The 27,816-nt window shown below is 37.1% G+C and overlaps 1 protein-coding gene across 1 annotated transcript in view; it reads right to left on the minus strand.

Moving 5' to 3' along the window:
- Positions 1 to 26,926, minus strand: part of LOC121863394 (symplekin-like) — a 28,242-nt gene extending 1,316 nt beyond the window's left edge. Inside the window, exons 1-4 of the mRNA XM_042362020.1 lie at positions 26,761 to 26,926; positions 26,280 to 26,366; positions 15,648 to 15,888; positions 338 to 557 (exon numbers count right to left, since the gene is read on the minus strand). Of these exons, the coding sequence (XP_042217954.1) occupies positions 338 to 557; positions 15,648 to 15,888; positions 26,280 to 26,366; positions 26,761 to 26,904 (692 nt within the window). The 5' untranslated portion in view covers positions 26,905 to 26,926. The remainder of the gene's footprint in view (positions 1 to 337; positions 558 to 15,647; positions 15,889 to 26,279; positions 26,367 to 26,760) is intronic.
- Between the last annotated feature and the right edge of the window lie 890 nt (positions 26,927 to 27,816).

Raw genomic sequence — 27,816 nt, forward strand, 5'->3', positions numbered from 1 at the left:
AGCCTATTGCAGACTCCTTATTTTTTTATGTTCTTACGAATACAAATTTAGGATAAGTTTCTGGATGCATCTCTTGGTCAATATTTGCAGGAAAAAAAAAAGAAGCATCTAAATAACCAAGGGGTATGTAAGAAAAGGGATATAGGCATAGATTTATAAAAGCCGCTACTGGGAAGGTGAAAATATTCAAGTTGTACAGTGACTAGAAAATTTATCCCTTAGAAATAAAAAGGAATATGTACAAGCAATCCTAATTACGGGTATGTTCTTCATGCAAAACAAAAATACAGTATAGCAAATGGCTTATTAAAGACATATTTTGAGACATTCAACATACTCATCTCTCTCCTTGGTTGGATCTTTGGCTAAAACTTTCAACACAATACTGTTGACAATATCAGAGTAACTTTTTTCTTTCTTGTTTCCAGCTGTTAGAGCTTTGGTGAATATGTTGTTGATCTGAGAAAAATCATGGTCTGATGAATACTCCGAGTAGAGCCAGGAGAACAGTAGGTCTGAACAGTTGTGAGGATCCTCCACAATAAAGTCCTCCAACTCTGAAAATACAATACAGTAAACATTGATTAACATGGAAACCAATGGCCAGAGGAACTCTAAAATTCTTAAATAAAATGTTGCATACAAACATGATTAATACATCCCTAAACTCAAGTACTGTATCTTTTCTCCTTCAACATTCTTTGTACCAGAGACATTTGGCCCTTTTCTGCTACAGGGGGAGGGGTATGTATATGTACACCTTCATAACCCTCAGTGTGTACACCAACAGGCCAATTTAGGTCACCACCAAGTACTATAATAATCTCTTTCATTTAGTTCCAACACTACACACGTTACATGTCAGAGCTTTTTTTTTTTTTTTTTTTTTTTTTTTAAATGAATAATAGCCATGAACTCTTGGAATACCTTCAGAGAGTGTTGTGACAGCACCAAGTATGAGCTCCTTTAAGGACTGACTTGACCAAGACATGTGCTCTGGAACATTGTAGAGACGGTGCATGCCAAGTACAGTACAGTAGTTACCAACAGTGAATACCAGATAAATGACCAACTGTTTAACAGGCTAGAGAGCCGAACATTGATGAAGACGATACGATAAGACAGAAAAGACAGCAAAAAAAAAAAAAACACCTCCCATAGTCATTTCTCATGCACTGCTTCCAGGTAGTAGGCAGCTATCAAACAGGAAGGTACTACCACCTGGGAAGATATTGGAAGCATTATGTGTTGTCTAATGGTAGACCCTGCTGCCATATGGCCTCACAAAAATTTTAACCAAGTCCCAGGTTGCTGATCTGACTTTCTGCCTCATTTACACACAATTGCAGGGTCTCAATTGTTTCACTTACTTGACAACACAACATACATATATCGTTCCTCACTATTTATCTTTTTTTTTCTTCATTTATGGTCCTTTATTATTATCATTATCATTATTATTATTATAATATTTTTATTGATTTATTTACTATTGTTGTTATTATTATTATGATTATTATTATTATTACAGGTTGTGCCTCTCTAGTCCGGCAACCTCGGGACCTGACCGGTGCCGAACCATGGAAATTTTCGGACCATGGAAATTCACCCTTTTCCTGGATAGATAGTGACTTGTGCTTATGCCTGGAAGCACTAGCACCACTTTCTCTGCATCATGGTCTCTTTGAAGACATATTGAAGGGTTAAATGTCGTACAGTAGCTTCTCAAATTTCGCAAGTTTTTAATTCAACGTTTTCTATTTGAACACACAAAAAAAAAACAACACATTAAAAAAATTTGACGGCGGAAACTCAATTTCGACGGGTTTGAACGGCCCGCCAACGTGCAGACGACGTGCACAATCGTGTAAACAGCGTCATTTCTCTTGTGTACAAAAGATTCATTATTGTTTATTACTGAAAGTCTTTTTGAATGAATTAATGATTGTGTGTGCAAAATAAGCAATACAATTCATTAATAATACGTAGAATATTAAAACACGAGGAAATGAGACCGCATTGTTTTCGTTGATTACAAAACCAGTGACTGACTGGTTCTACATATAAAACTGAAGAAAATAAGACCCTGGTTGTAGCTGTAGTAAAATTAATATGGTTGTTTTAAGTAATGTTATTTAATGTTAATAAATGGAACAATAGAAGTAGCTAACGATAATGGTAAAGAAAAAAAGTGAGATCGCGTATGTAAGTGCGCACACGTGAAAACATATCGTCATTACTTTACATAAGAATATGAAAGCAACACATATTTACTGTTCATATATATTTTAATTAATGTTTCTGAATTTGTTTTTATTGAATTAATGTTTGTGTGTGCAAAATTAACAATACAATTTATTAATAATACAGTCGACCCTCGTTAAAACGGACTAATAGGAGGGGAAGGGTGTCCGTTTTAGCCAATTGTCCGAATTAACCGATTTAAGGGTTAATATTGCATAATATTGCATTATACAGCTATGTGTATATTTATTTGAGTGCCCCGTCATATGAGTCCGTTTTCTCTCACTTCAGGACGCCTGAGTTGTCCGTTTTCTCTTAATCTTAGAGTGCACCAGTGACTTTGTTATTCATTAGCAGTGACAGAATTTGATGTTGCAATTGTTGAGGCAACTTAGTTATGTCTGATTACAGTTGGAATATTCAAGATCCATTGTGAGTGATGTTTAAAGCTTCAACTGTCTTTATGGTTGGTAAAACTTGTCAAATCTGTCAGTCTGAGTGGCATGTGTGAGGCCTTGTGTTTGTTCAACCGCTAAATATATAAATATATAATGTTATGGTAATTATCAGAAACACACATAGGCATGACCAGGTTTATTACAAAGTGATGAAAATGATACTGTACAGTGGGAGTCCACAAAACATGTAGCCATGTCTCTTTATTTGAGTGCCCTGTCATAGGAGTCCGTTTTCTCTCACTTCAGGACGCCTGAGTCGTCCGTTTTCTCTTAATCTTAAGAGTGCACCAGACTTTGTTATTCCTTAGAAAAGACACAGAATTTGAAATTGCAACCCCAATTGCAACTGGGACAATCCCAGAACCAGAAATTTGATATGGACAGTTCAGATTTCCTCCGATTTATCCGAAATCCGGATTAAAGGGGTCCGAATTAACGAGGGTCGACTGTACGTGGAATATTAAAACACACGAGGAGACGAGACGGCTGCCGGCATTGTTTTTGTTAAAGCTTACAAAACCAGTGACTGATTGGTTCTACATATAAAACTGAAGAAAATAAGACCCTGATTGTAGCTGTAGTAAAATTAATGTAAAAAAATTAATATGGTTGTTTGAAGTACCTGTAATGTTATTTAATGTTAATAAATGGAACAATATAAGTAGCTAACCATTAATGGTAAAAAAAAAAGTGAGACTGCGCGTATGTAAGTGCGCACATGTGAAAACATATCGTCATTACTCTACATAAGAATATGAAAGCAACACTTATTTACTGCTCATATATATTGAAAGGTTAAATGTTGTATTCCGTATAGACAAGCAGAGAGAGAGAGAAAGAGCAGCCAAACTGCCGGATGTAAACAAACCTTAATTTCCCGCGGCTTTGTTGTTGTTGTTTTTTTACGGGGATTAGCCCACCCGGGCATAGGTCACTGACCCACATTGGGGCCTGAGGGGCAAAAATTTAATACTCCTGTAATAATAATAATTCAGATAAGACAAAAAAAAAGCCAGGTCGTAAGTCCGACAGATACCGTATATCACGGCCTATAAGGCGGCGGGGTGCATAAGACGCCCCCCCCAAATTTCCATTTAAAAAGTAGCTTTTGAGCTCTATTTGCTGTATAAGACCAGTACCCCAAATGTGACACTTACCCACTGACTCAGTAGTCCTTTACCAACCATCCTTGATTTTTTAAAATAAGGCCAATTCACTTCAAGTAATGTCATCAAATTATACCCGCTGGTGTAGTGTAAACACTAGTGACGTCACTGAAGCGTGGTGGGAGTGTTCCCTCGTCTCGGTGGTGTGGCTGTGTTCCGACTATTTATACAACATGTGATTCAACAGCAACCACCGTATTCTAATTGTGGTGTTTCATTAGGATTTGAGTGAAAAAGGTTACCAGTATGTACTTACTACATACATTTATTACACAAATATATATATATATATATATATATATATATATATATATATATATATATATATATATATATATATATATATATATATATATATATATATATATATATATATATATATATATATATATATATATATATATATATATATATATATATATATATATATATATATATATATATATATACTGAATATACTATGTACAAAAAATGAATGTTCAATGAATTATTTATGGTGCATTAGGGTACTGGCCACTTCAGATGGGCTATAAATAGCCTTGTTATCTCCCCTCCATCTCACCCTGAGCCAGACGGAAGCGTCTTGGTAAATAACATGTTTGCTTATTTTCCATTTACTTTAAATAGATTTACCGAATTATTTGTTTTATTTATTTATTTATAATATACTGTAATATATTAAACACACTGTAATTATTTTCTTTAATTTATAAACTGTTTTGCGACAAAGGAATGTTCTCCAGTAGTGTTTCATTAGGATTTGAGTGAAAAAATATTACGTACTTACACAATTGTTCCTCTTACTTTGACAACACAACATACATACAGTATATTATTTCTCAGTTTTGATCTTTTTTTTTTAATTTTTGTATTTATTTATAGTTAGTTACTTAAAATAAGGCCAATTCACTTCAAGTAATGGCATCAAATATTACCAGCTGGTGTAGTGTAAACACTAGTGACGTCACTTGAGCGTCTGTAATTAACCGTCGATAGTTTCAAGAATTAATGCACTCATTTACTGAATATTCTTTGGAAAAAAATATAATTTAAATCAATTATTTATAGGAGATAAATATTATTATGAGTAAATATACCGATACCGGTATGCATTACTGACCACCTCCACGGCTCCTCACTGGCAAATGGGGGGGGGGGCGTGGGGAGGGGTGTGTGATGATAGCTGTGTTTATTATAGGGGTATAAATCTCTTTTACGGTATGTTAGACAGGTTTATAATACATTTTTATTATTTTAATATACCGGTAATCTTAATTTGAATCCAGCTTGCCAAACGTAAGTTTCAGTATAAAATAATTAGTGGTAAGACCTTGTGAGTGGCTTACGATGTTTTCATCACCACTCTTGACACACTAAACCACAATATTTAAGAGGTAAGAATTTTAAACTTGGTGGTTTAGACGACCCCCTAACTTTGGGCAGATTTTTTTAATGTTCAAATTTCGTCTTATAGGCCGTGATATACGGTAAAAAAAATCAAAATTTTTTTTTTTCATTTTTTTTTTAATAAAAAATTTACAATGAAATACAGTACAGTAAAAGTATTAAATAATGAGGAATGGATACAGTACAGTGAAAGTAATAAATAATGAGGAATGGATAGTGTGACTGAGCACTTACCTTTAATGTAGTCAGCTGAATGCACATGGGGCCCCCATAATTTTCTAATTATACATGGAGACTACATTAACTGGAAACGTTTCGGTATAGAAAATGCGCGTGTCATTTGAAGAAAAAAAAAGTCACAACTGCAGCAGTCGTAAGTACCGATGGACGTAAGTCCAAGCAGTCATAAGTCGGGGACTACCTGTATATATATACTGTAGTTTCTACCCACTATTTGTCTTACTATTAAGTATATCTCACCTCTAGCATCTGCAAATGCACCTCTTTCATGCTCATTTGCCCTATAAACTTCTCTTCTAGCCCCTCCAGGCATGCCTCTTGTCACCACCCATCTTCCAAATCTTATAAAATAATCTTTTCTTCATATCTTTGTCCACTTCATCATTCCACCACCATGTTACTGAATGCCTGGCTGTGCCCTTCATGGCTCAATTATGTTTCTACTTAACATTTTAGATACAAATTTACTGAAGATACATTAATCTTCTGATTTTGAAGCAATATATTGCATGGCTTCTCAATCTTTCATCTTAACCCTACCTGGTGCAGGTGTCTGGCATCGGTATCTATTGCCATAAGTAAAGGGGCGAGTAATAATTGAGTGTTAAGTTCTGGCAACCATTATGGCCAGAATGTCAAACAGCACAGTTTATTTTTTTATTAATTCTTCAGTCCTTCCAGCGTAATAAATAATTTGCAAATTTTTTTCTGTACATTCTAACGAGTTTGTTACGATACTTAAGTACGCATAGATATATAATGTACATAATACAAACATGTATCTGGTGTAGGTCTCATGCATCTGTACAGTATCCATAGTTTGTAATGCAGTGCGTTAAGGGCATCTGTAGGCTGAGGCGAGCGTTATGGCCAGGTTATCGTACCGCACTTTTTTTCATTTTCTATTTCTTCTTCCTGTATCATAAATAATTTACATATTCTTCAATAAATTCTTACGAGTTTGCAACAATACTTATGTTTAGGACTTATGTATAAGTAATATGCATACTGTATAAATTTATACAAAGTGAAATCGGGATTATTGACTTGTAACCTTATAGCGATTTAATTTGATGTAAGTAAATAACAGAGACACAGAGAGTACAAGGAAAATTGTCAAGATTATCAAGAAAATTATAAGATCATTGAGTGTATACTGTACTATATTTACCTATAAATGTTTTATCAAGAAAGTGTATAGCTACTGTAGAGCAGTGAGTTCTAGGCTTGGGCAAACAGTATTTCCCAAATATTGTACAGTCAACTTATTTGTTTCTTTACTTCCTCTTTCATTAGTCAGTGACATGTGTTTGTTTCTTTACATCCTGACGAATTTACAACGATAGTTATAAGAACAGTTATTGTTGCCCGGTTCTCACATTTTATAAACGTCAAATAATACAACTATAGTCAACAGGCAAACCATATTGTTCTTGTTACCTTGTTACAGTAAATGAATTTCTATTGACAGCATAACTATAAGTGCAAATCTATCACTTGGTTATCGGAATATGTACACTCTCCCAAAAAAGTATTGCCCCCCCGCGACGGATTTGGAAATGAACACAGTTAACACTCGCACAGCAGTCTAGGTTCGGTTGGTATTTCTGATTGCGAGTTGCACCTTTCGTTCTTTCTTCGTGTACCTCAATATCACCATGATATCTGCAGTATATCACCTATTCTCTACATAATGTAATTAAATAGAATGAATTGTGATACCATAAAGAAAAACTAATAATGCCATGAGTAACCCCACTGATTTATGAACCTTAGATACTACAGTAGGTTCTCAAATTTCGCGAGTTTTTAATTCAACGTTTTTTATTTGGACACAAAAAAAAACTACACAATTTCAAATTTCGACGGCGGAAACTCGAATTTCGACGGGTTTGAGCGGCCTGCCAACGTTCAGACGTGCACAATCGTGTAAACAGCGTCATTTCTCTTATGTACAAAAGATTCATTATTGTTTATTACTGAATGTCTTTTTGGTTGAATTAATTTTTATGTGTGCAAAATGAACAATACAATTCATTAATAATATGTAGAATATTAAAACACACGAGGAAACAAGACGACATTGTTTTCGTCAATGTTTACAAAACCAGTGACTCATTGGTTCTAGATATAAAACTGAAGAAAATAAGACCCCTGGTTGTAGCTGTAGTAAAATTAATGTAAAAAAATTAATATGGTTGTTTTAAGTAATGCTATTTAATGTTAATAAATGGAAAAATGGAAGTAGCTAACCATTAATGGTAAAGAAAAAAGTGAGATCGCGTATGTAAGTGCGCACATGTGAAAACATATCATCATTACTCTACATAAGAATATGAAAGCAACACTTAATTACTGTTCATATATATTTTAATTAATGTTTCTGAATTTAAAACAAAAATTCTACCCACCAGTGGTGGTAAAGTTCAAAGCATAAGGACAGCCAATGTTGTTGTGTGTGTTTTTACTCGGATGACAAAGTTGCCAAGTCATCAGGTTCAACTCTAGCTGAAGCTGTAGAACGTAAGAACTTTCTCTGTGTTGTTTTTAGTTTTTATTTAACTTTCGTTGGTTTATTAAGATGTTGCTTTATTACAGGTAGTAATTCGCCCAAAAAGTAGGGTAAATAAGGCAAAATTTTGCCAAACATCGAAAGTACCAGACTCAAATTAATTTTCTCCATAGGAAGTTGTATTAAAATTTGGGCGATTTGAATTTCGCGAGGTTTTTACAGTCTAAATAGGTGTCCAAATATGAAAGCCTACTGTATTTCAGCCTCAGGGGATGGGTTGCCAAATAGGAATATAACGTCACTATGTTTTCATGAACTGAGGTTATAATGGAATCGCTTCGAACGAAATATGAAACACTGTACAGCTGCTCCTCGACTTACGACGGGGTCAGGGACCCAAATCCATGTCGTAAGTTGAAATGGTCGTAAGTCAAAAATGCTTAAATAATACATAGAAAATCTAAAATGGGTGTCTCTTTTTCTTCTCAGCACCACAAAACTCTCACTTTTAAGCTTGCCAGCCATTTTAAAGTGAAATACAAACGAAAATTTTGTCAGTACACAGCGCAATCACTAACGTCGGGACTCGAAAATACATAATTTGACAAAATTTTGGTCCGACTGAGGCGGTCGTATGTCCGGGTGGTAAAAAAAAGTCAAGTAGGCCGTAAGTCTTAGAGTAGCGGTAAATCCGATATTTTATTCATTTGCCATATCCAGTTACAATAGCATTATGATTCACTGTATTTCGATATTACTGTATTTCAACTTCAAGTGATAAGGTAATATAACGTATCATCTCATGATCGGTGCTGGCAACGTAACATTATCTGATACACACTACGAGACGATGTGGTCTAGTCCTCCCATGGGATTGACAGTCACTATGAAGACATCACAGGCAACACGAGAGGATGGATATACTAAACATTGATAGATTGAAACTCTAAAAAGTAAAAAAAGATCTCTGAATATTGTTTTCATTTCCTAGAATGTATTCTCACTGCCTAACCTAGTGTTATTATTTAATAGTCATTGGCACTATATGACTATTATAATTATTGTACCTATTACACTTACAATGAGGTAAACATAATGATAACAATCATCAATTTATAGCGATGCTGTTATTCAGAAAGTGACATTTCTCCATGTCTGTTGGTGCAAGCTGTGTCTTCCAATGAGGCTCGGGTAATTGTATTGGTCAGGGATTTCCAGCAGTAAACACCCACTATTTGACTGCCGTTGATATATTTTCGATACATTAATATCATTATATTATCTGTTAAAGATGGCATACTGTGATTCACCATAATTACAACAAATGCCAGAAATAATAACCGGCAACTCACAGATACTAGGAAGGCAGGTCTACCAACATAATGCAGGAAGCACATTTAGTGATCAGAAATATTCATCCATTGTGACACATTGTATCGATGAGGAAAGGGGCCAATACTTTTTGGGGAGAGTGTACACCCACTAAAAAATTATTCGGCATCCGTGTCATATTGTATCACTCCGTAAGGGTGCCGAATAATTTTTTTTGTGGTGTACAACATTACTGTACATAATACTTCAACATTAATGTACACTCAATAAAAAATTATTCAGCACCCTTACGGAGTGATACAATATGACACAGTTGCCGAATAATTTTTTAGTGGGTGTACATTAGGGGGCAGTGAAATTTTGCTCAAAGCTGCACTCTTCAGGCATTGTTCCTTATACATATCTAAGACTCCATGCCAAATTTGAAGCTGATATGTCGAGGTTCAGTCTGCCGCATTTTCTACTGAAATTTTTAAATTTACCTACAGTACTAGCCAAACAGCCGCTGTGGCGGTGCAATGTTCTGTTCAGTGTTTATCAACTTTTTTTTCATATCTCTTATTTCATTTAAGCCCATTGTGTGTGTTGGTTGTGATGGAACCAATGTAAATGTAGGATCAGAAAATGGAGTCATTCATCATCTTGAAATGTTACTTGGTCACCCGCTCCATTATTTCATATGTCAGCTTCACGGAAATGAGCTGTCTTTCCGCGCAGTTTTTTATCACTATGATGGTAAACCAAGTGGTCCTGAGCATTGGCGTGGTCCCATTGGAAAGCAGATCAAGGAGTCTTTGTCTGAGCTTCCAGTTGTCGCCTTCCAGCCAGTCAGTTTCCCTGATTTCCCTGTGTTTAATGATGAAGTGGAGAAAGATCTGTCCTGGGATCAGAAATACCTGTATAGGATTTGTAAAGGAGTTATCACAGGTGTTGTTGAAGATGACTTGGCTGCTATTGAGCCAGGTCCTCCCTGTGTGTCAAGGTGGAACACCTTATGGAGTAGAATCCTCAGGCTGTATGTAGCAACATCAAGACCCAGCCATGAGTTGAAAAGAATTGTCATTACAATAATAAAGTTCAGTGCTCCAATGTGGTTTTACATCAAGATACACCCTTACGTAACACACGGCTCAAGGAACGTATTCCAGTCCCTGCTATATATGAAACACCTGAATAGTGAGGAGGAGACGATAGTGAAGAAGGCTGTCCAGAGAAATGCATACTTCGCCCACACAGATCAACTTCTTCTTGGTATGTGTGCAGATGAGGACATGACTGTTAGAGAAAAAGCTGTCTCAATGATAAGAAAAATTAGAGAGGAGAATCAGCAAAAGGAAGAATGCACTGGCAGATCTGAAGAGGAGGAGGAAGATTCTGATGCTGCTGTTGACGAGAATTTGTTAAACTATACTGATGAGGAGGGTAAAGATGGAGATGGGAATGAGGATGTGCCTCCTGTAGTCAACATGAGAAAGGTGGTGACTCCGAAACTAAAGTGGCAAGCAAAAACTATCATTCCATGATTAACTGGAGGAATGAACTCAAGACTGAGCCTCCTTACATTGCTTCTCTGTCAAATCTACAGGTTAATGACATTCTTGAGACACCATTAGTGGTGCCCAAGTGGCCAAACAGCACTCAGGCGGTCGAGAGAGGCATAAAAGTGATGACTGAAGCTTGCACTGAAGTGACGGGATACGAATCGAGAGATGGATATATTAGGCAAAGATTATTGTCTAGGAAAATGATGCCAAGGTTCCGCACAAAAAAGAATTTCAATATGAACTTGTAATGATTTTCTATACGGTGTACCTGTAAAATAACATGTGAATTAAATCGATGTCACCCATGTAAAATTTATCATTATCCTGGAAAACATTAAATGACACCTAATTTTTGGTATACACTAAAAGTTGACAAAAAGTCGTTCGCGATGCGGCAGGGTAAGTATGCATGAAATGGCATGAAATTTTGCACAGGTGTTTGTTACAGCCATACAAACGATGCCTGAAAAGTGCAGCCTGCAACTCAAATAAAAGTGTTTTTTCCCTGCCCCCTAGTGTACATATGCTTTACTATGTAAAATAAAATATACAGGTAGTCCCCGATTTACGACTGCTTGGACTTACGACCGTCGGGACTTACGACCGCTGCAGTTGTGACCATTTTTTTTTTTCAAATGACACACGCATTTTCTATACCGAAACGTTTCCAGTTAATGTAGTCTCCATGTATAATTAGAAAATTATGGAGGCCCCATGTGCATTCAGCTGACTACATTAAAGGTAAGTGCTCAGTCACACTGTATCCATTCCTCATTATTTATTACTTTTACTGTACTGTATTTCATTGTAGATATTTTATTAAAAAAAAAAAAAAAATCATTTTTTTTATCTATGTCGGACTTACGACCATTCGGACTTACGACCTGGATTTGGGTCCCTAACCCCGTCGTAAGTCGGGGTCTAGCTGTATTAACAAATTCAGAAAGTGAACAGGGTAAATTGAAGGGAACACTTTTTTAAACTAATTTTTGAAATATCAGAGTACAGTATTCTCAGTATGGGAAAATGTGACTATTGTGGCAGTTTTGAGAGAATACAGTCTCTCCTCAACATACGACGGGGTTCCGTCCAGACGTCCGGGTCGTAAGTCGAATTGGTCATAAGTCGAAAAGGCGAAAATAATACATAGAAATTCTAAAATGGGTGTCTCTTTTTCTTCTCAGCACCACGAGAACTCTCACTTTTATGCTTGCCAGCCATTTTAAAGTGAATTACAAACAAAAATTTTGTCAGTACACAGCGCGATCACTAACATCGGGAATCGAAAATACTTAATGTGAAAAATATTTTATACAACCATGGCCGTCGTATGTCCGGGTTGTCATAAGTCAAGGAGAGACTGTATATGGCTTTTAGTTCTGAACGTTTGTGCCAAAATTATGAAATGCAACGATAAGTGGAGGAAGGGTTATGAATCTTTCATCTTGAAAAATCGAAGTATTCTAAGACTTACAGAAACAACTGACAGTCGGCCACGCCTCCCCCACCCTCCAGTGCATTTCACGTACGCTTTATTTTTATAAATTCATGTGAAATTACAATATGCACAGCCCATAAATTCTTACAACAGTATAAACTCTCTCAAGAAATGAACTAAACAGCCAGAAAATAAAATATTACGAAACTAATTATTTTCAAACAATAATCAACTCAAGAATGAAATCGAGTAAACGGTATGGATAAAATGTTTTTCGGCTGCCTTATATTTTCTAAAATCAATTATACCCGTATTATTTATCTTAGTGAGTTTTTGTTGATACCAAAGGGAAGCTGAGATTCTCACGCATTTTATTATCGATATAATTTACTTTAACCCTTTAGGTGCGTAATTAAATTTCGCGCCAGTTCCTGAAAAGTGTCAATTATCCTGCCAAAAATGAATTTCATATAATCACATTTTCTATATGTTTTTCCTAGAGAACTTTTAGTATATTTTCCAAATCTGGAACAAAAATTCACATATGTGTGCAAATTTTAGAGAAAAAATGACATTTATACCCAAAAATGCAGGAAATTGGTATACATCAATGTCTGGTATATGGCAAATATATTTAATCAATTTGGTTACTAAACAGCAAATTTAGATATGTATTACATATTCAGATAATATCAAACAAAATAGTACAAAAATAAGCTATATTGCATTCAGGAAATACTCCTATACCTCAATACATAATATGTCCGCATGTCGTCTCATTTGGGGAAGTTTTTTCAAGGCCGTGGGATATCCCCGCTTGTCGCATTTAATTAATATAATATTTTGGGCGGGTTTACCCGCATGTCGCATCCAAAGGGTTAAGAAAATTGTTTTATATAATTAAAACGTAAGTTGATTGCAAATGCAATGATAAATTTCAAATTATACTCGCCAAGACGTGCATTTGTTTTTCGTTTTTCATATTTTTTATTTGCTCTTCAGATTCCTTACATGATTTTGCATATAGGGATATTATTGAAATACCACACATGTACAGTATATGGGAAGTAGAAAAAAATTGACAAGAGCTATAAGTATTTCCATGCTAATCTGCCCCATAAGCAACGCCCTTTTTCTATACTAATTGCCGATTGGTTCATAGAAAATTAAAAATAAGTGTGTTCACAATTGGAAAGCAGACCTGTTATTATCTAAAATAATGTTAAATAATTATCTGAACTATCAAAATGCAAATAATTTCAAAGCATTAGCACTTCTGAGAGAATTTAGAAGTTTTTAAATATTTATCATAAATGGTAGATATATATAAGCACTAGTACATGCACAGTCCGGGGGAGGTAAGACGCTCAGGGGAACCAAACAGTTACAGCTCCTCCCCAACGACCTACTCAACTTACGACCACCCGGACATACGACCGCCTCAGTCGTACCAAAATTTTGTCAAATTACGTATTTTCGAGTCCCAACGTCAGTGATTGCGCTGTGTACTGACAAAATTTTCGTTTGTAATTCCCTTTAAAATGGCTGGCAAGCTTAAAAGTGAGAGTTTTGTGGTGCTGTGAAGAAAAAGAGTCACCCATTTTAGATTTTCTATGTATTATTTAAGCATTTTCGACTTACGACCTGGATTTGGGTCCCTAACCCCGTCGTAAGTCGGGGAGGAGCTGTATTTGTAGCTACAGACGAGGGGCGTGGCTTATGGGCCAGGTTAGCGTGGAAAGGATATAGGACTCCAGAGCCGTGAATGTTAATCACAAGTCTGGCAGCGTGTGCCAGCAGCACCATCTTCTCTCACAATTGTTCGTCCAAGTTTTATATTGTTTCATGTTCATTTTTTCCATAGATCCAATAAAAAAGAATTCATTGAATGGAAAGGACAATGGTAATTAAATAATTAGGATATTTTTCATATTTTCATAAGTTTTGTAAGAGAATTAAGGAAGTCTGTATGTATTTAGCTGAATATGTACCAAGGAATAGGCTGAGAGAGGGGCTAAAAGAGCCCCGTCCAGCACCAGGTAGAGTTAAACCAACCCAAAAGATTTTAAAGTTCTGTTGATTTTGTTTCAAGAATCCTTTACTAAGACCCAACCTACCACCTACCACAAGACCCATAACTCTTCTTGTTACACTTGATACTACTCTCACCTCTGTCTTCCCTCAGCAGAAATGGAGGAGGGAAACAGCTTAAATTTCTCATTAAACCTGGGTGTATCACCAGCACCACCTCTAATCACCATATGCAAGAACCAGTGCTACCTATCATCACAAAAACAATACTGACCAGCTCAATCTCCCAAATGGGCTGGTCATAAAAATTCATTAGTTAGACTGTTAGGAAATTTTAAGATAATGTCCACTAAATATGAAGAAAATAAAGAAATATAAAATTGAATCTGGTCCACAACAGATCCGTCTAGTTGTCTACAATGAAAAATACAAAATATAATGTCAACATATTATCATGCCAGCAAAATATGCAGTTTGAACCACTGGCCACCTACCCTGGTTGCAACTGGCTGCTTGTCTGAAAATATATATTATTTTCCTTAACTCTATTTATAAGCAAACCCATGATACAGTACAAGAAACAATTGTAAGTACATATTCTTTACTATTATGTGAGTAAGTGACAGTAAAGCCATAAAGTTCATGCTGCAAGGGTGTGTTAACCAGCATTTCATAGTGATTCAATGTGAGGACTTAAAATAGGGGGATGAAACCCTGGTTCCTTACTAAGAGGTACATTAGCTGGGTAATGGGTCTTAATACAAGCCTCATTGAGAAATCTAGTTGATGTAGTGAGATGGAGATCAGGCTTTCAGGAATTAGGAAAATGTACTCATGAGAATCACCTAAAATTACTCGCATAGAAACAATTCAATTTCAATTAGCTGTCTATCAAATGATCTGAAGGATTCCAACATGTCCCCCACAGAGACTAAAAAGAAGCTCAGTGATATCAGCAAGGGGAAGAGATTTGGTTTGGTAAAGTTATTTCATTCTGTCTGTTGTAATAAATGGTTTACATCTGCCTTTGATTACAGGACTACAGCTTACCAGCTATTCACCAGTAAATTTTATTGATCTGTAATATACCTCAGGAACTTCAGCACAGAAAAGCTTTGTGATTTCATGATGGAGGCATGGGAAGTGGACGTGTTCAGAAAACCAGATAATTTGCATATCTGGCACACTGTAGATTTCATTAGTACTGTATTGAAATTTTGTCATAACACTGTATTAAATAATTTTACAAACTATAATTACATAATATAACCTGACCTTCACATTCCTTTGATGACATAGATCCTGAGAGCATTGTAAGGATCCTTGTGCGGTGCTTTGATGCATTTCCGAAGAGCATCAACTTGTCACAGCGTAAAAGTCTTAGAAGAAGTAATAACTGCATCTTGTTGTTGCCAGCAGCAAATAATGGCTTGGTGACCTCCCCCAACTTCATGGTCTTCACTTTGAGTTTCATAGTTCTTCCAGCCACCCCTGCTGGAACTAGCACTGGTCCTGACTGTGGGTATCAATAATTATAATGAGTGTTATTCCTTTTTCTGAAAATTTGAGCATTCACAACCAATTAAGGTCAATGCTACCACCCCTCACACTACGTATCTGGATGTACGCTTTAACCCAAGTGTGGACAGAGATAAAGAAACCATTCTGACTATTGCTCTCTCTCCATTTTTAAGAATATACAGGCACAGTAACAAATAATAACATTCAAATATGATCTCTGCATAACCACTGTAAAATAGAAAAAGAAATACTAAATCTGCATGTTTCTTCCCATGGAAACACTTGCAAAACCAACTTTATGTACACTCATCAAGGCTACTCAATATATAAAGGAATAAAGACCAAAACATATTTGAACTGACATATCCAAACCATGACTGGTAATCAGGCCTGAGAACAGCAAATATAGAATCAGAAAGTGAGATGTTTTAGACCCCTGATAAGGGTGAAAGGGAAAAGTCCCTCTGATGCTGAAGGGGCACACAATAGTGAGCTGCTACTCGACTCTATCCTGCACTTTCAATTGGCGAACTAAGGTATTTTGGGTTTAATGAGCAGTGCTTTATGGTATGAAAATTCATCAAACCAGATTGTACAGTATTCCATTAAATGAGCATAGTTCCGAGTGAACCAGATTGCATTATCATTCATGGAGTTGGAATAGTCCTCCTTTGTCATTGGCTGAGTGGCCAGACAGGCTAGTGCACTTTGACCCATTTTCTATATTCTAATGTGAAATCAGAGGTAGGCTGACCTTGCCTGGAGCAAGTGAGCCTAGGCAATTTGTTGGAATCTGTTTATCAACATGTTCTCGGCCTCACAGAATGTGCTCTGCCTTTGTTTGTTCATTTCTTGCTATTTACATAATCAACTCTAACAATGGTAAGTCCAAAGAAGACACCTAGGAGATGTAACTAGATGCAGTATAATCACTGGATAGTGAAAAACTGTGTGTGATAGTGTTGTCAACAGTGTGCACAATCAGCAACTAGTTGTCCTCAGATGGAAAGGCAGGGGAAGATGCCACTGTCCCCTCCAAGCAATAACCATCTACACCTTCAACCAACAATGCTAGGCCCACACAAGCAACATTATTATTTAGAAACGGCAAGCACTATATACTACAATAGTGTTTCATCTTGTTCTATGGGCTGGAGTGTATCTAAGTTTATACCATTGGGTTTTGAGTCAAAAAAATTTCCGGCAAGAAAGGATATCAGCTTTTAATATGGGATCCGATAAGAATACAGGTCCTGTTAAACAAGAATTCACTTAACAAACACTTATTGAAAAACATTTAACTTGTTAAACAGGGCCTTCCATAACATAATATTAGTTAAATTAAGGGTTATATAGGCTTTTGTCTGTTGTTTTGGGAAACTAACCATCATCTATAACATTTTACATGAAAATTGAGTTCCAAGCTGCAAACATACAACTTACAAACACTTAAAATAAAATATTTGGAACACAATCCATTCATAGCCTGAGGGCTTCTTGTACACATACTGAGACATACAGTCATAAGAGCAGCAAGGTATAAATTTGCAGGACAATGGACTCTTGTAGATTGACCTATGACCTCAAAAGAGAGAAAATGGCATCTGCATTCTTCTGCGCTGTACCAATACTAAACTCTGAGGGAACTAATTTCTCTAGCACCAACCAATAAATAGTCAAGTACAGTACTTTGACCATATTTTACAGAGCTTGCCTCGCTAAAGTCATCTGAAAAGTAGACCTGCAGGGGGCAAACAACCAAATAGCAAGGCTCTACTGTATTTCTAGACATTATTACAGTAGCCATAGTTTTCCTTTGGGTATTCTTTAAAATTATAGCTCATAACTTAACAGTGATTAGCATGAGTTACAGGTAAAGTGGCACAATAAAATGCACATACAGTGAACCCTCAAAGATCCAGACTAAAAGGGAGGACCACCTGTCTGGAAAAGCCAATTGTTCGAATTTTCCGGCAATTAATAAATGATATAAGAAACACCAAAAATACACTTCTTATGTAGTGATAAACAAATTGCCATATATAAGCCAAGCATTTACCTATGATAACATAATAAGAAACATTGTATAATTACTAGAGTGAATGAAATAATATTCCCACAAACAACAATTGTCAACTCTGTTTATGTTTCACACCTCCTCGGGCACCTGTGTCTCAACTGTTTCTCTTACCATTGACAACACAACATGCATATATTGTTTCTCACTCTTTATATTTTGTTTTTGTATTTCTTTATGGTTCATTATTATTATTATTGCAGTGTTGTTATTATTATTATTGTTATCATGACTTATTATCTGTATTTTTATATTTTATTTTAAATTTTATTTATCTGAACTATTATCATTATTATTATTATTACATTTTCGCCCCCCAGGCCCCGATGTGGGTCAGTGACCTGTGCCAGGGTGAGCTAATCCCCATAAAAAAAAAAAAACCTAACGGGTCAAGCAGCGCCCACGGGCCTAAAATGTTCTTTGCTCTAGTTTGGGAATGTTTCTTAGGGAAACTTCTAGGAGGCTTCTTAGCCCAGAACCCCCAAATTTGTTGTCCGGATCTTTGAGGGTTTACTGTATATTGAACAGGACAATCATAAGCTTTTGTAACAGTGAATGATAAAATTGGCCCCTCACCTTATTAGGTGATTATTATTCCCTCTTAAACATCATGTTTGGTAGAAGTCCTTTTTTCCCCCCAGGGAATACCCCACCCAGGCACAGGTCATCAACCCACAATGGGGTCTGGGGATCAGAGTAAAAAGAAATAAAAATAAAAATAGAATGTCTGTAAAAAGCGATTCAATTTAAGATTATTGATTTAAAGCGACACCCACAATTAAGGACAATGTTTTCTTTCTTTTATCTTCTTCACCATTGATCGGCTCGTTAGCCGCTTGGGCGATCGGTCACGTCTCTGTTACTTTTCCTTTACTTTTATCCTCTTCACCAAATGATCGGCTCGTTAGCCACTTGGGCGATCGGTCACGTCTCTGTTACGCACTGTTGGCAAGTACTGGGCATGCACCGGCTCCTGAATGTACCTGAACCTGCTCCAGTGTTGGTCAAGTCTGGTCTTGAAAGAGCTCACACTCTGTGCCGTCACAACACTTTCTGGTAGATTGTTCCAAGAGTTCACAACTCTCACTCCGAAGTGCAGGCACCAGTCTGGTAGCCCTTTGAACATTCCAACCAACTGACAGTTAATTTAAAGCGAATCATTCCTATTTTGCACGACTCAATCTGGCGCATCGTATTTTAAAATTCGAGCCTCATGTTTCTCTGGGTCGCTACACTGTCCTAAGGGCAGAGCTGTACTGTACATGTACTCAAAATAATGTACTAAATGATTACTAAAATTTTGGTCTAGTGCAAACTATAGCATGTGTTATCGCTGCTGGCTTCAGCTACAGAGCTGGCGTGTGATGCCATTAAATCTTTCGACGTGACCTATCCAGAGGTAAAAGTGTTTATAGACAAGTCCTGGTTCTGCTGAGTGGACTGTCTTCAACTGGTGGCGGTGCTGCCTGCCCCGCCATGAGACAGATCGCCTTCTCTAGTGATGCTGTGAAGACCAGCCTTCTGCTTGCACTGGTGAACACCGACCCACAATCCTGTCAGAGAATTTGTGCGGAGACAATTTATGCAGTACTTTTGTCTCTTGGACCACCATACTGATCTGCATTGACCCGCACTTGTAAGTACAGCCTAAGTGATGACATACCCTTCGGTACTGAAATATTGTTGATTAATAACGCCTACTCATTTCTGCCGAACCTGGAGTAATAAGATAATGAAGAATGAAGTGAAACTAAGATTAATAGAGTTATGAACTTTGTGTTATGTCACTATGTTTAATAAATTGTAATTAAGATAAAATTATGTGAGACTAACTAAAAATGTATCAGATGAATCACCATGTAATTATGAACATCTCCTCTGCAGGTTTCGACCACATCAATAAATATTGAATGCGTCAAGAGGCGGGTTTCAATCATTCTCTACGACTTGCCTGTCACCTGAACGTCCTTAACCAGGCATTTACAGTCAAAACAATACGGGAGGGCATCTAAGGGAATTCTTGACTGCATATTTACATTCAAATTAATTATCATCTTATAAGAATTCTCCAGCAATGTAAATTATATTCTCCCCGGTCACTTCTGTGACATTTTATAAAAAAAAAAAAACTAAAACTCAATCTAAAGGACATAAATAAACAAATAAATACTTCACTAGACCTTTGGCCCCAACTGTCAAACATGTCACTGTCACCTCCACCCCATCTTCCCAGCCAGGGTTGGGTGGTTATAGGCTTACAGTTTCTATCTTATAGAATATCACAGACTAAAGTTAGGAGAATATAATTTGCATTGCTAGAATCCTTGCAAGACAGCGAATAATTTGAATATAAGCGTCATATATTTTGCACAAGATGATAAAAATTTTAGCCCTTTGTAATAAAATTAGTTAAAACTAAAATTTGTATGTGTAATGCGAACTATAGCATGTATATATTCAAACTAATCACTATCTTATAAGAATTCCAGCAATGCTAATTATATTCTCCCAGGTCAGTTTAGTGACATTTTATAAGAGAAAAACTTAAGTCACTCTTAAGGACAGATAAATAAATAAGCACTAGACCTTGGCATCAACTGTCAAACATAACACCTCACCTCCTTCCCCCCCCCCATCTTCCCTGCCAGTAAACAAACCATTTTGCATCCCTTAATTTTAACTGTGTTGATTTATGAGTGTTTCTTTTTACATAAAACTACAAAAAACAATGTTTTGTTTATTTTAGGAGATGGGCTGAGGTGCATCTGGGTAGACTGTCAGTCTTTTTAGTATTTTGTGTTTCTCTCAAGTACCAAACTAAATTATTCCATTAAAACAACACTTTGATTTAGTGCGAATTCAGTTTAAAGCGACCTCTCTTGGAATGTATCTCGCATTATATCGACGTTCTACTGTATTAATCTTCACCACAAAGATGCCGGAAAACCAGCTTTTTGAAGTGAGACAGTGTATGAGTATGGAAACACAAAAGAAGGCAGAGCATTCCACAGTTTGGCTGTGTGAGGAAAGAAGGATGTATTATAAAGGGTTATTTTAGTGTGACCGACATCCACACAGAAACGGTGGGCACCGTGGGCAAGACGAGTATTACGAGCCCACTGCCTTGCCGGCGGTACACAGGATGCCAAATCCACCGAACATTGCCCGTTAAAATACCTGTAAAACAGAGTGAAGCAACACTGCGGCATAGAGAAAGGGAAGAGAGATTCTCAACTAAAGGAGAAGAGTTAATAAGCAGAACCACCCCAGATATGAGAGCAGTACTCCAAGTTATGAAGAATGAATCCTTTATAAACTTGAAACAACTGCTCAGGAGTGAAGTAGCTACTGCATCTGTACAGCATTCCCAGCTTTTGGGAGGCAGCTTTAGCAATACTGTATTGTGGATGTGTGGCTTCCATGACATTGGAGGAAATGGTGAGGCCTAGCATATCTATTTTAAGAGTTTGGCAGAATGATTGCACCCTGAAATGTGATTGGTTGGAGATGTTCTAATTTGGAAAGTGTAAATGGTAAACAGCGAGTATCATTACTATTGAATTAACCGAGTTTTACCTCCCCATTCAGATATGTTGTACAAATCCACATTGGTAGATGTTACGATATCAGCTCTAGAAACAGATCTAGTTTGAGAATTAGGGCGAAGGGAAAAATGTGAAGAAGAGTGAAGAGTAGAATCATCAGCGTAAGAATGGATAGAATTAGTCATAGTGTTAAGTAAATCATTGATAAAAAGAAGGAAGAGAGTAGGTGAAAGAACAGAATCCTGTGGGATACCACTACTGGTAGAGAAAGAGCGAGAGATCGATCCCTCGACAACAACTGCCATGGATCGGTTCTCAAGGAAGCTAGAGATTAGAGAACAAAGTGGGGGAGAGAAACTATAAGAGAGAAGTTTAGAAAGCAAAGACTTGTGCCATACCCTGTCAAAGGCTTTGGAGATGTCGAGGGCCATGGCGATAGTTTCCCCATAATCCCTAAGAGAGGATGACCAAAGATGGGTGCAGTAGGAGAGCAGATCACCAGTAGATCTCACCTGCCGAAAGCCATACTGGTGATCCGACTAAAGAGAAAGGCGTTCAAGGTGACGGAGAAAACGAGAGTTTAAGATAGTTTCCAAAATCTTAGAGGGATGAAATTAGGGCAATGGGGCGATAGTTTGAGGGAATAGAATGGTCACCCTTCTTCGAGATGGGCTGAACCATGGCATGCTTCCAAGAAGGAAAAGTTTGGGTTTTGAGGCAATGGAGTCAGAATTTTAGCACACTCTCTCAGAATACGTGGGGGTATTCCATCTGGTCCATGCGCCTTATTTACATCCAAACTGGATAACACACCGGCAACCCTGTGGGTGGAGATTATAGGAAAGTGCATAGGATCAGTAGGAGGTGCCAGGGTAGGAGGGATAGAGTTGGAATCGTCAAAGGAGAATAAGGTGCCAAAGAGGTTGGCTTTGTCAGGGGGAGAGTTAGCTATAGAGTATCAGGTCGGAAGAGAGGAGGAAAAGAAGGAGTGCAGAAGTTGTTACAGATGTTTTTGGTTAAGGACCAGAAGGATTTACTAGAAGAAGAGTTAGTCAGATCAGTGGTCCTTTTTTTTATAAAGTTCCGCTTGGCCCTACGAAGAATAACCTTACAACAATTCCTAGAAGTAATGAAAGAGGAGTGAGTAACAGGAGAAGGAGACAGTTTCATAACTCTATCTCTCTCCCTACATGTAAGAGAACAGGAGCGATCAAGCCGTGATTGTAAAGTGAAAGTTTTGGTAAATGGGATAAATAGGTAGTAGGCAGACAGGGAGGTACCACCGCCTGGGAGGATATTGGAAACATAATGTGTTGTCTAATGGTAGACCCTGCTGCCATAAGGCATCACGAAAATTGTGACCAAGTCCCAGGTTGCTGATCTGACTTTCTGCCTCATTTACACACAGTTGCAGGGTCTCAATTGTTTCTCTTACTATTGACAACACAACTTACATATATTGTTTCTCACTCTTGATCTTTTTTATTTTATTTCTTTATGGTTCCTTATTATTATTACTGCAGTGTTGTTATTATTATTATGTTATCATTATTATTTTATTATTTTTATTTTTGAATTTGTTTTTTTAAATATTACTTATCTGAATTAATATTATTATAATTACATTTTCGTCCCCCAGGCCCCGATGTGGGTCAGTGACCTGTGCCCAGGTGGACTAATCCCCGTAAAAAACAAAGTAAATAAAAAAAATAAAAAAATAATCATAAATAAAAAAAATACCCAGCAATGCTGTCAGCACATACCGACGTGTCCTGAGTGGAAAAGCAACATTCATCCCAAGGAAAATTGGAGGAGAATTCTTGCAAGGATTACCAGTTTGCCTCCGATAATGCCATAGTTGGCGTTTAGAGGGGGGTGGGGGAGGTGGTTCGTGCTCAATTTAATTTACCGTATTTGCCGGCATATAAGACACACCCCTATTTTACAAGGAAATTTTGTGGAATTTTTTTTTTTAGTATGATATGTCATACAATTATTGAAAGTGATTTTAAAGTGGTTTTGAAGAAGAAAACATTAATTTGTGCATGTAAATACAATTATACCGGAATCAAGTAGGAAATCATATATAGTAACATTATGCTAACTCAACTGTACCTCTGATCAGAGCAGCTGTGTGGCTTGTTTATATTTTGGTCAAGAGAATTACTGACGGGATGTGAGACTCGTATTTTTGGCTGTAATGTTTTGTGTTGCCGCGATCTGCCACCAGGGTGTAGCACCATCGCTATTGTTTTGGCGTCATCGACTCACTGCAAATGGCTGACTGGCAGCTGAACTTTCTGTTGACATTTCTTTAATCTTTCTAGGGGCATTTTTCATTTAGATAATAAATAAATGTTTCTTAAAGGTAAAACAGTCATTGAATAATGTAAGACTTGTATCTGGTGTGGGTTATGTATGCTGGGGAAGGAGTTACAGTGAGATGTTGTGAGCTTCCCTCTGCCGTTAAGCCAATGTAGAACATTATTTACGTCTTCGGCAAAATTGACGTAAGTTTGTGATAATAGATTGTGACTATTTGGCTTGTTTTTCAGTATTTTATAATTAGTAACACAATTTTTGTGCTTAGTGGACTACTGCTCGTCCCAGACTCCCTAGCTAGGCACCTCCGCCTATGGCGCTCGGCCTCCCATAAGACCCATCCATAATATAGGAGCATTAGACGCAGGGTAATTTGTGATACATAAAAAATAAAAAAATAAAAATAAATACAAAATAAATAAATAAATAAATAAAAAATAAAAAAACCCTGCATCATATATGCCGGCAAATATGGTAATAGAAATAAGATTTATGACCAGAAGACCCTAAGGGGGCAGAAATTGCAAATGAATATCATGAGGGGTTAGAGGTAAAACAAAGATCAAGAATGTTAGTAAGTTGATCGTATCGATCTGGAACACATGTAGGGTGTTTAATTATTTGTTCCAGATCATTAAGAAAGGAAAAAGAGGGTGCCTAAACCCCACCTTGAACAGCCAAGCCACACTCTGTGATGTACAGTAGCTAAAACAAATACCTGTGCATACTGTGTGGGAAACAATATGAGAAGACGGACGATAAATTTTGGTATATAAGGGCTGTCACTAGTCACACGTAAAGTTTTGGAGTATATCGACCCTCACCTGCACAGATAGTTGTTTTAGCTACTGTACATTGAAATCCCCCTAGGTAGAGGATCTCGGTGTTAGGGTGTGTGGATAGTAACGACTCATGGCAAGAAGTGAGATAGTCAAAGAGTTCCATATATAGTTGGTGGGGTTGGGAGAACAGGATAGGAAACAAAGACCAATAGTCATAGTAGGCGCATACACCTCCCTTAGAATGGAAGGAGGTATAAAGGTTGTAGTTAGAGACTTGAAAAGGTTTGGGTGAAGTTGTTTTGGTCAGTTGAAGTTCAGATAGTAGTAAGAGATTGGGGGAAGAGGTTAATAGATGGTGCTCTACAGAAGAAAAATTATTTCAATATTTTCTTTATTAAGTGATTAAATAATAAAAATAACAAGAGTACAGTCAAAAATAAATATATAAATACAAATACCTGGACCCAGACAGGAATGTAAGCAGTTTTTTATTCAAAATTTTGCTCATTAAATTAAATAAGACCTCATTTATGGAATTTTCAGACCCTAAAACATAGAGATGTTCAGCCATATTCTTCTTAATTGGTTACTAGTTAAACAAGAACTTCTTGTACTACATCACACCACACACTCATACAGTTGTAGAATTATCAGTGGTCATGGAAGATGGGGGTATTACTCACACAATTCTGAAAAATTAACTTTTCCACAATAGCCTTGGTCCACATTCTTGCAAAATACCGATACTACTGAACTTAGCTTACTTCTAAACTAGAAGAGAAATTGAAAAAAGAAACCTTCCCTGAATGTGACTGGCAGCTGGAATGAGAGGGTTGAGACTATCAATCTGGTTTAACCTTTTAGACGCTATGTTCGACAAGTCAAATAAATTTTTAATGTCACAGAATGTTTTCGACTTTCTCCCACAGCTGAGAGCTCTCAATTTTTTTTTCCATGCAACGTTAGACATACATCACCAAAGTTTGAAACGACCACCAGGAAATGGATGTGCTGCACCTTCGTGGCAGGAGCGAGAGTTGCCTAACAACAGGAGTGACACTGCCCGCCACTTGTAAACAAAGCTTCAGATTTTCATCATATTATAGGGAAGTTATGAGCATTACTGTACATTAGAACTTAAAGAACAAGTATGTGTTTGTCTTCTGGTGTGGAATACATTTCAGTAATATAAATATGAAAAATAGGCCAAATGAATGCCAAAAATGGGCCAATTTTAGTGCTCAAATGACAATTTCAGAGTACTAATGGTAGACTCCAAATACATGTCAAAAGGGTCAAGACAGTGTCAATTGAGGTGCAGTATGCACAGTAGCAAGAAAAAGCAGCACAACATAAACACTCACCACACTCTCATGTCTTAGGACAAACTGTGAGCTCTAATCTCTCGTTAAGAGCAATAGTTTCTTCTAGTTTACTGGGGAACTCCCATAAGCTTGGGTGGGAATATTCACAGGTTGCTCCTCAATGGTGCCAAGTATAAAAAATGGAAAGAATACTGCATAAACAAAATGGATTGAGTTTTAAAGGCCATTTCTATAAATCCTCTTTTGTAATACTGTACTGTGCAATCTGTCCAAATATTTATTCCTGTATATGTACGCTGAAAAAAAAGTAAGCCAAAACGAACAGAAATAATTACCTGGATGGCATCTTCTTGCACCTGCACTTGGCCACCCACTAATCTTGATATTTTACTCTCATCATCACTGTCATATCCAGTAATAACCTGCAAAGGTGAAAATATTACTTAAAGGAGTTTCTACAAAGGCCTGTAGTTCCTGTAAAAAAATATTAGTCTTAATTTTAAAGAGTTCTTGTTCATAAGTTCAATGCATTTTCAGAAACTACCTGTTAATGAAAATCATATCAATCGTTCTTTCTAAACACATCAATTAATATAACAAGTCAAACAGTCTTTTTAATTTCAGGTTCATATAATAATGATCAAACCTTTCATACAGGCCTATGTCCAACACACACACTAGTAATTTAACATGTGTTTTGATTAAGAACATCAAGTTCACTGAAATCTGATTATTTCATAAAGCTTCCTATTTCTGGTGATTCCTGAAAAATAAAAAATGTTAACAATTAATATACAGGACTGTCTTTGGTAATACCTCATCATCCTTAGTCTGCTCCACCCCTGGTCCAACACCACCAGCTGTCAGCTGAGCTGCTATAAGTCGTGCCACATGCTGTATTTGTGGTGCTGTTCCAGCAGCTGTGATAGGACTGTACCCTGCACTGAACAAAGCAGGCATCTCATCAGGAAGATTCAGCTGAAAAAAAATACATACATAAGAATGGAAATTTTTTCAGTGTGTCAGCTTATACACCGACAGTAACATGAAAGCTCGGACAATACCCTGTGATCATCCAGCTGTACAACACCACAGCTGCAACAGGGATGTCACCAATACCCTGTGATCATCCAGCTGTACAACACCACAGCTGCAACAGGGATGTCACCAATACCCTGTGATCATCCAGCTGTACAACACCACAGCTGCAACAGGGATGTCACCAATACCCTGTGATCATCCAGCTGTACAACACCACAGCTGCAACAGGGATGTCATCAATACCCTGTGATCGTCCAGCTGTACAACACCACAGCTGCAACAGGGATGTCATCAATACCCTGTGATCGTCCAGCTGTATAACACCACAGCTGCAACGGGGATGTCACCAATACCCTGTGATCATCCAGCTGTACAACACCACAGCTGCAACAGGGATGGCAACAATATCCTGTGATCGTCCAGCTGTTTAACACCACAGCTGCAACGGGAAGGTAAAAAACACCCCATGATTGTCGAGTTGTACAACACCACAGCTGCAACAAGGATAATTCCTGCCCCTCTCCAACCAAAATGAAAAGTATCAGTCTCTAGTTAATTTGTATGTTCACCACATGTTTCATCCACTTTTTGTATTGAAAGCTTATGTTAAATGACACTGTGCTTGCCTCACAAGCAAGTGGATCCAGGTTTGATCCCAGGGCAAGGTGAAACTATGGGCAAGTTTCTTTATGCCATTTGCCTGTCTACCCAGCAGTAATTGGGGACCTGGATGTCAACACTCTCTGGATCATACACTCTTAAGTAGTGTTTTGATTTAATGTAAATGAAACTTTTGCCTAATGATCAGATGTGCCAATATGGTATTTATTT

This window comes from Homarus americanus, unplaced genomic scaffold (genome assembly GCF_018991925.1).
Source record: "Homarus americanus isolate GMGI-L3 unplaced genomic scaffold, GMGI_Hamer_2.0 scaffold40248, whole genome shotgun sequence".
Taxonomy (NCBI): domain Eukaryota; kingdom Metazoa; phylum Arthropoda; class Malacostraca; order Decapoda; family Nephropidae; genus Homarus; species Homarus americanus.